The sequence below is a fragment of the Mustelus asterias genome, chromosome 15 (assembly GCF_964213995.1).
Source record: "Mustelus asterias chromosome 15, sMusAst1.hap1.1, whole genome shotgun sequence".
In the NCBI taxonomy this organism is placed as follows: domain Eukaryota; kingdom Metazoa; phylum Chordata; class Chondrichthyes; order Carcharhiniformes; family Triakidae; genus Mustelus; species Mustelus asterias.
The window spans coordinates 11257793-11272500 of record NC_135815.1 but is presented as its reverse complement, the minus strand read 5'-3'; the positions used below and the strand labels follow the sequence as shown (position 1 = coordinate 11272500).

General features: G+C 43.2%; 1 protein-coding gene across 4 annotated transcripts in view; it reads left to right on the top strand.

Moving 5' to 3' along the window:
• tarbp1 (TAR (HIV-1) RNA binding protein 1) overlaps nt 1-14708 on the top strand; it is a 170546-nt gene that overhangs the window by 77661 nt on the left and 78177 nt on the right. For all 4 annotated transcript variants that reach the window (XR_013499614.1, XM_078229496.1, XM_078229497.1 and 1 more), the window contains exons 18-21: nt 3124-3323; nt 3626-3697; nt 9604-9724; nt 14514-14624. Coding sequence is in view for 3 of the 4 variants with exons in the window: in XM_078229496.1 (XP_078085622.1) it covers nt 3124-3323; nt 3626-3697; nt 9604-9724; nt 14514-14624 (504 nt within the window). In the remaining variant the exon portion in view is untranslated. The remainder of the gene's footprint in view (nt 1-3123; nt 3324-3625; nt 3698-9603; nt 9725-14513; nt 14625-14708) is intronic.

Below are 14708 nucleotides of genomic sequence, written 5' to 3'. Positions count from 1 at the left end.
TCACCCTCACCAACCTGCCTGCCTCAGATGCAGCTGTCCATGACAGTATCGGTAGGAACGACCACGGCACAGTTCTTGTGGAAGTTCCTCCTTCTTTTGAGGATACCCTCCATCTTGTTGTGTGACACCACCACTGTGTAAATGGAATAGATTTGGAACCTATCTCGCAACTCAAGACTGGGCAACCATGAGGTACAGTGGGCTATCAGCAGCAGCAGAATTGTACTCGAACACAAGCTGTAACCTCATATACCCCACTCTACCAACACCGCCGAGCCAGGCGATCAACCATGATTCAATGAAGAGTGCAGGAGGCCATTCCAGGAACAGCACAATACATAGTTAAAATGACCTGTGAACCTGGTGAAGCAACAACACAGGACTACTTGCATGCCAAGCGGCATAAGCAGCAAGTGCTGGACAGAGGCAATTCCACAACCAACGTATCACGTCTAAACTCTGCAGTCCTGGCACATCCAGCTGTGAATGGTGATGGACAATTAAATAACTCTCTGGAGGGAGGAACTCCACAAATATCTCCATTCTCAATGATGCGGGAGCCCAGCACATTGGTGCAAAAGATAAACCTGAAGCATTTGTTACAATTTTCAACCAGAGGTGCTACGTGGATGATCCATCTTGACCTCCTCTGGAAGTCCTTTACATCAGAGATGCCAGGCTTCAGCCAATTTGATTCAATCCATGTTATATTCAGAAACGGTTGAAGGCTCTGGGTACTGCAAAGGCTACGAGCCCTGACAATATTCTGGCAATAGTGCTGATGATGTGCTCCAGAGCTTGCTGTACCCCTAGCCAAGTTGTTCCAGTACAGCTACAACACTGGCAGCTAACCAACAATGTGGAAAATTGCCCCATTATGTCCTGTTTACAAAAATCAGGACAAATGCAACCAGATGAATACCGCCCCATTAGTCTACTCTTGATCATCAGTAAAGTGATGGAAAGGGTCCTTAATAGTGCTGTCAAGTGGTACTCGCCTTTCAATAACCTGGTCACTGGCGCTTAGTTTGCGCTCTCCCATGGTCACTCAGCTCCTAACCTCTCACAACCTTGGTTCAAACTTGCACTAAAGAGCTGAACTCAAAAGATGAGGTGAAAGTGACTGCCTTTGACATCAAGGCTGCATTTGACCGAGTGTGACATCAAGGAGCCCGAGCAGAACCAGAGTAATTGGAAATCAGGGGAAAACCCGCTGCTGGTTGGAGTCATACCCGGTACAAAAAGAGATATGGTTATTGGAGGTCAATCTTCCCAGTTCCAGAACTTCACTACAAGCTCTTCAGGATAGTGTCCTTGACTCAACTATCTTCAGCTGCTTCATCAATGACCTACCTTCCTTTCATCATAAGGTCAGAAGTGTGGGCTGTTCACTGATGATTGGACAGCGTTCAGCTCCCTTCATGAATCCTCAGAAACTGAAGCTGTCCATTTCCAAATGCAGCAAGATCTGGACAAAATGCAGGCTTGGACTGACAAATGACCAGTAACATTTGTGCCACACAAGTGCCAGCGAATGACCATACCCAACAAGAGAGAATCTAATCAGCTCTGACAAAGGGTCATCCTGACTGGAAACGTTGGCTCTATTCTCTCCACAGATGCTGTCAGACTTGTTGAGATTTTCCAGCATTTTCTGTTTTTGGTTCAGATTCCAGCATTTGCAGTATTTTGCCAAAATCTAACCATCGCTCCTTAACATTTGATGGCTTTACGATCGCTGAATCCCCCACAATCAACATCCTGGGGGCTACCACTGACCAGAAACTGACCTGGATTAACCATTTAAATGCTGTGGCTACAAGGAGAGGTTAGAAGCCGGGAATCCTGCGGAGAGTAACTCGCCTCCTGACTCCCCAAAGCCTGTCCACTATCTACAAGACACAAGTCAGAAATGTGATGGAATACTCTCCCCTTGCCTGGATGAGTGCGGCTCCAAAAACACTCAAGAAGCTGGACACCATCCAGGGCAAAGCAGCCCAATTGACTAGTAAACATTCACTACTTCCATCGTCAATGAACAGTGGCAGGGTGTGTACCACCTACAGATGCACTGCAGGAACTCATCAAGGCTGGTGAGACAGCATCTTCCAATCCCACAGTGACTATCAGCTAGAAGGACAAGGCCAGCAGGTGTATGGGAACACCACCATTTGGAAATTCCTCTCCATTTGGGGCGGCACGGTGGCACAGTGGTTAGCACTGCTGCCTCACAGCGCCAAGGACCTGGGTTCGATTCCCGACTTGGGTCACTGTCTATGCGGAGTTTGCACATTCTCCCCGTGTCTACGTGGGTTTCCTCCGGTTTCCTCCCACAGCCTGAAAGACGTACTGGTTAGGTGCATTGGCCATGCTAAATTCTCCCTCAGTGTGCCCGAACAGGCGCCGGAGTGTGGCGACTAGGGGATTTTCACAGTAACTTCATTGCAGTGTTAATGTAAGCCTATTTGTGACACAAATAAACTTCAAAAAGTCAATCACCATCCTGACTTGGAAATATATTGCCGTTTCTTAACTGCCACTGGATCAAAATCCTGGAGCTCCCTCCCTAGTGACACTGTGGGTGCACCTACATCACATGACTTAAGAAGGCAGCTCACCACCACCTTCTCTAGGGTAATTGGGGATAGACAAGAAATGCTGGCCTAGCCAGCGACACCCACATCCTTTGAATAAATTCAATACCAAAACAAAATGCTGCAGATGCTGGAAATCTGAAATAAAATCAATCAAATGCTGGAAATATTCAACAGGTCAGTCAGCATCTTTTCGGGTCAATGATCTTTCACCAGGACTGAAACAAGATAGAAATGTAATAGATTTTAAGCCCTTTTGTTTCTTTCCATTGGTTCTGTCTGACTTGCTGAGTATTTCTAGCACTTACAAAGTTTGTTTTCAGACTTCTCTTGGTATTCTAGCTAATATTTATCCCTCAGCCAGCTTCACTGAGGTGATGTAGTCATGTACCTCGCTCATTGTGGGGCCTTCCTGTGTGCAAATTGGTTGCTATGTTTTCTACAACAGTGATTAAACTTTGGCTGTGATGTACTTTGGGAGGTCAAAAAAGAGATTGCATAAATGTAAATTCATCCTTTTATTTTCTAGATTACGAACAAGCTGCTTGAAATGTCGCAAACCAAAACTGGAGTCTTCAACGTGTTAATTACTCACTGCTGCCAAACATGGTTGCCCGCTGTTTGTACTGCTAAAGGTTTTGTGCCAGATTCTTTCGCAAGTGCTGAAAACCATGTCGATCTTTTTGTAGAAGCGTGCCTGTTTGGGCCGGTTTTCAGGAAGGATCAGAGGTAAAAATGATGTAAAATATTTTCATGAGCTTAATTTTTAAAATTAATGATGTGTCTTCACAAAGTCAATTTTGATCTCGTGCTTTTGCAACATTTTGCAAAGTTTGCCAATAGTAGTTGGAAAGGTGAAAAGTCAAAATGCTAAAATATGTAATTAGTTTTCAATTGTGTTGTCAAGTGTAAGTTTAAAAAATTCTGTTGTGCTTTGTCACAAGTTGGCTTTGATTTTTCTTTCAGTGTTGTAAATTTCTGGTGGGTTTTTAAAGGGTTTAAAGTGTCGATTCTTTTTCTTTTTTGTCCAGGCTAATTCAAGATGTACACATCCATATCGAACTGCTGGGAGGTGAATGTGCGGCCAACAGAGCCACTGAATAGTAAGAGAATAGGTGGTTTCTGAATTAGTAGCTGCAGGAATGAGCAGAGTTGATTTTAGATGAGAGGGGAGAAATGATTCATGATCCTGGAAAATGCCCACGCAGTGTGATTCATTCACAAAACAGGATTCACTCATATACCTCGTAAACAATTAACCTGCAGTCACCAATACTGCACCGCAAAATGGCAAGTGAAAAGGGGATATTATTTTGTGATTTTTTTTTTCTTCTGGCTTTTTATTTTAATATTCCCAGAGCAAAAAATGTATGTAGTTTTAATTTAACCTTGAAATACATGCTGCTTTTGTTTACTAATATGTATTGTTTATTTTTTCTACCTCCAGGCATTCTTTATCACTTTTAATCCGCTGCTTTCATTTAACTTGGATTTACTCCTCTTTTTTTATCTGCTCCTTACGTGACTTGGTTGTTTGGTGCATTTGGCTATTTCACGATTGCAGATTTGCTTAATTCCTGTTTGCACAATGTACCAACTGGAATCTTGAGCTGGAGAGCAAAAATAGGAAAATAATTGGTAAAATTTATTTGGAGAACCACTTAGCACTTTGTTTGCAGATACATTTAGATTAAGTATTCGAGCCTCGAGTTTCTTATAGAATTGACGTGGGCGGCACGGTAGCACAGTGGTTAGCACTGCTGTTTCACAGCTCCAGGGACCTGGGTTCGATTCCCGGCTTGGGTCACTGTCTGTGTGGAGTTTGCACATTCTCCTCGTGTCTGCGTGGGTTTCCTCCGGGTGCTCCGGTTTCCTCCCACAGTCCAAAGATGTGCGGGTTAGATTGATTGGCTAAAAATTGCCCCTTAGAGTCCTGAGATGCGTAGGTTAGAGGGATTAGCGGGTAAATATGTGGGGATATGGGGGTAGGGCCTGGGTGGGATTGTGGTCGGTGAAGACTCGATGGGCCAAATGGCCTCTTTCTGCACTGTAGGGTTTCTATGATTCTATGAATTCCCCAATCTTATGATGCATCCAGGTTGCATTGCTGAAGCTAAAGTCCCAGCACATGTGTCTCATGTTTGACGTTAGGGAGGACCAGGAAAGTGTGTTGCTTTGAGACACTGGCACTCTTTGCATTGCCACGTTTCTCAGTGGTTAGCACTGCTGCCTCACAGCGCCAGGGACCTGAGTTCGATTCCCGGCTTGGGTCACTGTCTGCGCGGAATTTGCACATTCTCCCCGTGTCTGTGTGGGTTTCCTCCGGGTGTCTGGTTTCCTCCCACAGTCCAAAGATATGCAGGCTAGGTGCATTGGCCATGCTAAATTCTCCCTCAGTGTACCTGAACAGGCGCCGGTGTGTGGCGGCTAGGGGATTTTCACAGTAGCTTCATTACAGGGTGAATGTAAGCCTACTTGTGACTAATAAATAAACTTTAATCTTCTGGTATTGTCAATAATAAAGTTTGCCAGACTACAGCTCCTAACAGTGCATAGTTAAAAGTTTATTTGTTAGTCACAACCAGGCTTACATTAACACTGCAATGAAGTTATTGTGAAAATCCCCCAGTTGCCACACTTCGACGCCTGGTCGGGTACACTGATGGAGAATTTAGCATGGTCAATGCACCTAACCAGCACGTCTTTGGACTGTGGGAGGAAACCGGAGCCCCCGGAGGAAACACGCAGCCACAGGGAGAACATGCAGACTCCGCACAGACAGTGACCCAAGCCGGGAATCGAACCCAGGTCCCTGGCGCTGAGGCAGCAGTGCTAATCACTATGCTACCGTGGGTGATGCACCTGGGTTAGGGACCTGGCCTTTATGCCCCCACCCCCCTGCTTACTGACCTGCTCGTTGACTAGTCCTCTGCTTTCCACCTTCTCTCTCTCTGTGACACTTTCATTCGTTGTGTCACCCCCCCCCCCCCCCCCCCCCCCCACCCCACCTTGTAAGTCTCGATCAATCTTTCCACTTCTCACTGATGTTTCTTTGATTTACTCTTTTTCAAATCCAAGTCATGTCCCAAATTATGGTAGTGTCACATGTGGATAGTGTACACTGAGGCTGGGAGCTCGGGAACGAGTGCAACTAAGAAATAAACTGACTCGGAGAACATTGGAGAAGAAAGGGACTCTACTCATAAATGAAAATAATGTCTGTGGGATTGGGATAGTTCTCGGAATGGTGGTAGGGGAGAGATTTGGAGAAACAGAGGCTCAAACAAAAGAATTAAGAAGGAGTAAAGGCTTCAGAGTGAAGGTTTGGGAAGGCATTGTTTGGGAGAAATGCGGTGACAGAAAGTCAATGGGGAGAATGCAGGCTTGTACTTGGATGAAGCCCTGTTCTGTAGAGACTGAAGAGCTGTATAATAAAAACATCACACACGGGGAGCCCTAAGTTTGGGGGAACCACTTCTCCTGGTAATCAGATTGCAATAATGTCAATCGAGTCATGCTGATTAAAGGAATATGTCATTTGCTTAACTTGAAATACATTGTTTGAAAATACTTTCAAATCTCAATGTTAAAAAACTGTCTCATTCTCCAGTGAATAGAGTCTGGACATGAATGCTTGCAGGTGTTTGAATCAAGAAAATTTCCCATCTTTTTTGCACAGAATTAGATGCTTACCGAGTCAGCACCCTCTGTCTTGCACCAAGTATGTTGCATCAAGGACATCTTCCCATGCCCTAATCAGGATGTAATTGTTACTGAAACATTTTGATTGCATCTCACGTCTTTTCAGTACAGTGTGAAATAAATATGCTTGTTCAGCATAACTTGGGTAAAGTGCTCCCTGAGAAAGAAATTTGTCTTGCCACAGAGAGTTGATAGTTGAAAACAAAAACAGGGAGCTTAACTGTTGGCTTTGTTACTCCCCATTAAATATATTTTTCCTAAAGTGTGAAGGACCACATACTTGTGGGGCAATCCAGTCGCTTTGTCACATGGATGAGGGGAGTAACAGTGACCTTTTAAGATTGAGATTTTGGTTAATTGTCGGTTTAACCACTGTGGCAGTGTAACCAGGAAACCGAGTTGTATTTCGCAACTTTAACATTTAGGCTTTTTTAAAAATAGAATACGTACTTAGAAGCTATGTTATAGAGTCATAGAGGTTTAAAGCATGGAAACAGGCCCTTCGGCCCAACTTGTCCATGCCACCCTTTTTTTTTAAAAACCCCTAAACTAATCCCAATTGCCCACATTTGGCCCATATCCCTCTATACCCATCGTACCCATGTAACTATCTAAATGCTTTTTAAAAGATAAAATTGTACCCGCCTCTACTACTACCTCTGGCAGCTTGTTCCAGACACTCACCACCCTGTGTGAAAAAATTACCCCTCTGGACACTTTTGTATCTCTCACCTTAAACCTATGCCCTCTAGTTTTAGACTCCCCTACCTTTGGGAAAAGATATTGACTATCTACCTTGTCTATGCCCCTCATTATTTTATAGACCTCTATAAGGTCACCCCTCAGCCTCCTACGCTCCAGAGAAAAAAGTCCCAGTCTATTCAGCCTCTCCTTATAACTCAATCCATCAAGTCCCGGTAGCATCCTAGTAAATCTTTTCTGGACTCTTTCTAGTTAATAATATCCTTTCTATAATAGGATGAACAGAATTGCACACAGTATTCCAAGTGTGGCCTTACCAATGTCTTGTACAACTTTAACAAGACGTCCCAACTCCTGTATTCAATGTTCTGACCGATGATACCAAGCATGCCGAATGCCTTCTTCACCACTCTGTCCACCTGTGACTCCACTTTCAAGGAGCTATGAACATGTACCCCTAGATCCCTTTGTTCTGTAACTCTCCCCAACGCCCTACCATTAACTGAGTAAGTCCTGCCCTGGTTCAATCTATCAAAATGCATCACCTCGCATTTGTCTAAATTAAACTCCATCTGCCATTCATCAGCCCACTGGCCCAATTGATCAAGATCCCATTGCAATTGGAGATAACTTTCTTCACTGTCCACTATGCCACCAATCTTGGTGTCATCTGCAAACTTACTAACCATGCCCCCTATATTCTCATCCAAATCATTAATATAAATGACAAATAACAGTGGGCCCAGCACTGATCCCTGAGGCACACCACTGGTCACAGACCTCCAGTTTGAAAAACAACTCTCTACAACCACCCTCTGGCTTCTGTCAAGAAGCCAATTTTGTATCCATTTAGATACCTCACCCTCGATCCCGTGAGATTTAACTTTATGCAACAACCTACCATGCGGTACCTTGTCAGTCCATGTAGACAACATCAACTGCACTGCCCTCATCTGCCTTCTTGGTTACCCCTTCAAAAAACTCAATCAAATTTGTGAGACATGATTTTCCACTCTCAAAGTGGAAAATCCCTTTGTCCCTAATCAGTCCTTGCATCTCTAAATGCCTGTAGATCCTGTCTCTCAAAATACCTTCCAACAATTTACCCACCACAGATGTGAGGCTCACTGGCCTGTAGGTCCCAGGCTTTTCCCTTCAGCCCTTTTTAAACAAAGGCACAACATTTGCCACTCTCCAATCATCAGGCACCTCACCCGTGACTATCGATGATTCAAATATCTCGGCTAGGGGACCCGCAATTTCCTCCCTAGCCTCCCACAACATCCTGGGATACACCTCATCAGGTCCCGCAGATTTATCTACCTTGATGCACTTTAAGACTTCCAGCACCTCCTCCTCTAATATGTACACTCCTCAAGACATCACTATTTATTTCCCCAAGTTCTCTAACATCCATGCTTTTCCCAACAGTAAATACTGATGAGAAATATTCATTTAGGATCTCACCCATCTCTTGTGGATCTGCACATAGATGACCTTGTTGGTCCTTAAGAGGCCCTACTCTCTCCCTTGTTATTCTTTTGGCCTTTATGTATTTGTAGAAGCTCTTTGGATTCTCCTTTGCCTTATCTGCCAAAACAATTTCGTATCCCCTTTTTGCCCTCCTGATTTCTCCCTCAATTCTACTCCTACACCCACTATACTCTTCAAGTGATTCACTTGACCCCAGCTGCCTATGCACGTCATGTGCCTCTTTCTTCTTCTTGATCAGGGCCTCAATATCCCGAGTCATCCAGGGTTCCCGACTTCTGCCAGCCTTGCCCTTCACTCTAAGAGGAATGTGTTTACCTTGAACCCTGGTTAACACACTTTTGAAAGCATGCCACTTATGCATCGTTCTTCCTTGCAATTTTTTTGAGAACGATTTTCACAGTCATTACTTGTGTTATTTTCTTTAAAATGTTATTTGAACACATTGAAACGGTTCATGAGATCAGTGGTTTCTTAGTTGACTATTAGTCAGAATGCTTCGAATAAAAGAGCAGTGAGCACATGGAAAGCTTTTTTGCATACCTAATGATGGCTGGGTTAGAACAACATTAGCAGGCACCTGGGAACTGGTCATTTACCAGGTTGCACATTTGGCATAGGTGGTGTTTGACCTGGAGAGGTTACGTGGAAGTAAACACTGAACAGGAATTGGAAAGTAAATGTTCTCAGAAAAACATCTTTTTATTAAATGGGTGGCACAGTGGTTAGCACTGCTGCCTCAGACCTGGGTTCAATTCCTGGCTTGGGTCACTGTGTGGAGTTTGCACATTCTCCCCATGTCTGCGTGGGTTTCCCCCAGGTGTTCCGGTTTCCTCCAACAGTCCCAAGATGTGCGGGTTAGGCACATTGGCCATGCTAAATTGCGGGTTAGCAGGGTAAATGCATGGAGTTATGGGGATAGGTCCTGGGTGGGATTGTGGTTGGTGCAGACTTGATGGGCCGAATGGCCTCCTTCTGCACTGTAGGATTCTATGATGCTATGATATTCCTTAAGTGAGGCTGGAAATGGTAGCATTTTGTGAACATTATTTGGATGACACTTAGTAACTTCTAAAATAATTGATTTTTTTTTGTCATTTTACCACCTTGGTAGTGAAAACAGAGATGATCAAACTGTGCGGATTTGGGCAATTAACTTCCTCTGTCAATTGAATGGGTCGAATTCATTGCACAAGAAATTCATTGAGACTCTTGTCAGCAAACTCTTTGAGAAGGTAAGCTTCCTAGAACAAGTACCTCTGGCATTTGCACGCATTAGGGTGGTTTGTTACTGAATAAGTAAGATAGATTCTGGTGCTGTATTATGATCACACATGGAAGTGAAGTATAGTTCAGCTTAATAGCAGAAAGGAGCCTAACCATAGGACCATGTGACTACACTGCTGAGAAAATTGAGTTTTGTATCCATATCTGGTGTCAGTTATGCATCTTCCATTTAAGAACTTAATTTAAATACCTGTTACTCCAATAGGTGATGCTGTGATGGGCTTCTTCAGTGTTAACGGTGGTTGACACTGCTTTTTTGTATTGAGAATACATCATCCTGTGGTTACTTAGTTTGGCCAACAGGGCCTACAAATCGCTCAGATTGCTTTGAGATGTGTTTCATCCAGCATTTTTCTTCTCCCAACTACTAATGTCCAAAATATAGACTTGTGCACAATTAAAAAAGAATAACTATATTGTCAAACATATATACTGAATCGTGCTTGCCTCTTTAACACAATTATAAAAATATTATTTGAAGGCCAAGCCACTCCCTAACATCTTCATGTTTTTGCCCAGTGCTGTATTGGGTTATTCAGTCATAGCATGTGCAATATGGCTAATTTCTCTGGTGCATCAACACTATTTAATTACTTATACTGATGGAATATTTTTAGATTCCAGCATTTGTTATTTATATCTTTATTAAAATGATTTCAAAAACAAAAAGCCATGATTTAAAAACTCAGTTGAGATTCCAATTATTGAGTCTTTTTAAAGGGAAATTGTGAAAAATTAGAAATTACTTTTGATTACTTACGTAGAGCCATAGAGGTTTACAACATGAAAACAGGCTGTCCCTTTTTTTTTAAACCCCTAAGCCAATTGTCCGCACTTGGCCCATATCCCTCTATACCCATCCTACCCATGTAACTGTCCAAGTACCAGGAAACCGAGTTGTATTTTGCAACTTTAACATTTAGGCTTTTTTAAAAATAGAATACGTACTTAGAAGCTATGTTATAGAGTCATAGAGGTTTAAAGCATGGAAACCGGCCCTTCGGCCCAACTTGTCCATGCCACCCTTTTTTTTTTAAAACCCCTAAACTAATCCCAATTGCCCACATTTGGCCCATATCCCGCTATACCCATCGTACCCATGTAACTATCTAAATGCTTTTTAAAAGATAAAATTGTACCCGCCTCTACTACTACCTCTGGCAGCTTGTTCCAGACACTCACCACCCTCTGTGTGAAAAAATTGCCCCTCTGGACACTTTTGTATCTCTCCTCTCTAACCTTAAAGCTATGCCCTCTAGTTTTAGACTCCCCTACCTTTGGGAAAAGATATTGACTATCTACCTTGTCTATGCCCCTCATTATTTTATAGACCTCTATGAGGTCACCCCTCAGCCTCCTACGTTCCAGAGATAAAAGCCCCAGCCTATTCAGCCTCTCCTTACAACTCAAACCATCAAGTCCCGGTAGCATCCTAGTAAATCTTTTCTGTACTCTTTCTAATTTAAGAATATCCTTTCTATAATAGGATGACCAGAACTGTACACGGTATTCCAAATGTGGCTTTTCCAATGTCTTGTACAACTTCAAGATGTCCCAACTCCTGTATTCAATGTTTTGACCAATGAAACCAAGCACGCTGAATGCCTTCTTCACCACTCTGTCCACTTGTGACTCCACTTTCAAGGAGCTATGAACCTCTTCCCCTAGATCTCTTTGTTCTGTAACTCTTCCCAATGCCCTACCATTAACTGGTTCAATCTACCAAAATGCATCACCTCGCATTTATCTAAATTAAACTCCATCTGCCATTCTTCAGCCCACTGGCCCAATTGACCAAGATCCCGTTGCAATCGGAGATAACTTTCTTCACTGTCCACTATGCCACCAATCTTGGTGCCTTTTGCAAACTTAGGAACCATGCCTCCTATATTCCCATCCAAATCATTAATATAAATGACAAATATAAATGACAAGTAACAGTGGACCCAGCACTGATCCCTGAGGCACACCGCTGGTCACAGGCCTCCAGTTTGAAAAACAACCCTCTGCAACCAACCTCTGGCTTCTGTCAAGAAGCCAATTTTGTATCCATTTAGCTAACTCACCCTGGATCCCGTGAAATTTAACCTTGCGTAACAACCTACCATGCGGTACCTTGTCAAAGGCTTTGCTAAAGTCCGTGTAGACAACATCAACTGCACGGTCCTCATCTACCTTCTTGGTTACCCCTTCAAAAAACTCAATCAAATTTGTGAGACATGATTTTCCACTCACAAAGCTATGCTGACTGTCCCTAATCAGTCCTAAATGCCTGTAGATCCTGTCTCTTAAAATACCTTCCAACAACTTACCCACCACAGATGTGAGGCTCACTGGCCTGTTGTTCCCAGATTTTCCCTGCACCCTTTAAACAAAGGCACAACATTTGCCACCCTCCAATCTTCAGGCACCTCACCTGTGGCTATCGATGATTCAAATATCTCTGCTAGGGGATCCGCAATTTCCTCCCTAGCCTCCCACAATGTCCTGGGATACACTTCATCAGGTCCCGGGGATTTATCTACCTTGATGCGTTTTAAGACTTCCAGCACCTCTTTCTCTGTAATATGTACACCCCTCAAGATATCACTATTTATTTCCCCAAGTTCCCTAACATCCATGTTTTTCTCAACAGTAAATACTGATGAGAAATATTTATTTAGGATCTCACCCATCTCTTGTGGATCTGCACATAGATGACCTTGTTGATCCTTAAGAGGCCCTACTCTCTCCCTTATTACTCTTTTGCCCTTTATGTATTTGTAGAAGCTCTTTGGATTCTCCTTTGCCTTATCTGCCAAAACAATTTCATGTCCCCTTTTTGCCCTCCTGATTTCTTTCTTAACTCTAACTCTACTCCTACACCCCCTATACTCTTCAAGGGATTCGCTTGATCCCAGCTGCCTATGCATGTCATGTGCCTCCTTCTTCTTCTTGACCAGGGCCTCAATATCCCAAGTCATCCAGGGTTCCCTACGTCTGCCAGCCTTGCCCTTCACTCTAAGAGAAATGTGTTTACCCTGAATACTGGTTAACACACTTTTAAAAGCCTCCCACTTACCAGACGTCCCTTTGCCTTCCCACAGATTCCCCCAATTAACTGTTGAAAGTTCCTGCCTGATACCATCAAAATTGGTCTTGCCCCAATTTTGAATTTTAACTTTGGCCAGACCTATCATTCTCCATAGCTATCTTAAAACTAATAGAATTATGGTCACTGGTCCCAAAGTGACCCTTCACTAACACTTCTGTCACCTGCCCTTCCTTATTTCCCAAGAGGAGGTCAAGTTTTGCCCCCTCTCTAGTCGGGCCATCCACATACTGAATGAGAAATTCCTCCTGAATACACTCAACAAATTTCTCTCCATCCAACCCTCCAATACTATGGCTGTCCCAGTCAATGTTGGGAAAGTTAAAATTCCCTATTTTTCTTGGAGCTATCTGTAATCTCCTTACATATTTGCTCCACAATTTCCCGCTGACTATTTGGGGGGCTACAGTACAACCCTATCAAAGTGATTTCCCCCTTCTTATTTCTCAGTTCTACCCATATAGACTCAGTGGCCGAATCCTTGGATATATCCCCTCTCAGTACTGCCGTGATGTTTTCCCTAATCAAAAGTGCAACTCCCCCTCCTCTCTCACCTCCTGTTTTATCTTTCCTATAGCATCTGACCCCTGGAACATTGAGCTGCCTGTCCTGTCCGTCCCTTAGCCGTGTTTCAGTAATTGCTATAATATCCCAGTCCCACGTACCCATCCATGCTCTGAGTTCATCTGCCTTGCCCGTCAGGCCTCTTGCATTGAAATAAAGGCAGTTTAATCTGGACTTCCCTTGCTCTCTGTCTTGCTTTTGCCTGATCTGTCTGCTACTAGGATTACTGACACTGCCTTTACTACTTAATATACAATTTAGATTTCTGTAAGCATTAAAGTACATTGTACATTGAGTTTGGGGGGAAGGAGGGATTGACTTGCGCACAAGTTTGAATTTTGAAGCTAATTATCCATCTGTCCTTTGGCAATTTGAAAAGTAATTGCTAACTTTTTACACTTGTGAGACAGGGATTCAGATGACTTGCATCTCTAGCTCACATATTTAGATTGGGATGGGCCTACAAGTACACTGATAATGTGCCACTTTTACAAGTGCCAAAGCATCCATTGTGGTAGGCAGCATATGCATTCACATTTCACGCCTAAGGTGTGCCACACACCATTTTGCTAACACCGTGTCTCTTGCCAATGCAAGATGGCAGTCCATGCATGTGTGGAAGTCCAGTGACGTCACTCTGCTATACCCAGCCTGCCAGTATCACTCTACACACGTGGAGACCTCTCCACATGCTCACCTGGGAGTGATGTTGCTAGAGATCCACTCCTGGATCATATGTTGGCAACACTTGTTTGCCTGTGCCATTCCTTTCAGTGAAAATTGAATAGACGGTCGTGTTCTTGGATTTATTTAAAATCTTTACAGAGTAATATGTAATCTTTTCAGCTCTTGTGTATTTTTAGAACTTGTAATTTAGTCGTGTGATTTATCAAAAAGGGTGCTGCGAATTGAAAGTCTATTTATAATGATGCTTCTTGGATGTTGGAACTTATTTTTACAATCGGTCTTTCATCAATGTGCAGTCAGGTGCTTAGCCAAAAAGTAGGATTGTTTATCTCGTTTTGGATCTAACTCCAGACTTCCGAACCTAAACCACATATCGCTATTTCATGAATTCACAGGATGAAGAGCTGAGGAAGTCGAAAGGCCGATATTATGTGAACTCTATGCTACATCGACTAAAGAACAGAATTTGGCAGACGCTGCTCGTACTGCTACCTCAAATGGGCCAGGTAGAAATGTTGTAAACTGCAGGCTATAATTTACAGTCACAAAGACACAATAACAAATTGACCGTGAAGGCATTTTCTTTTTTC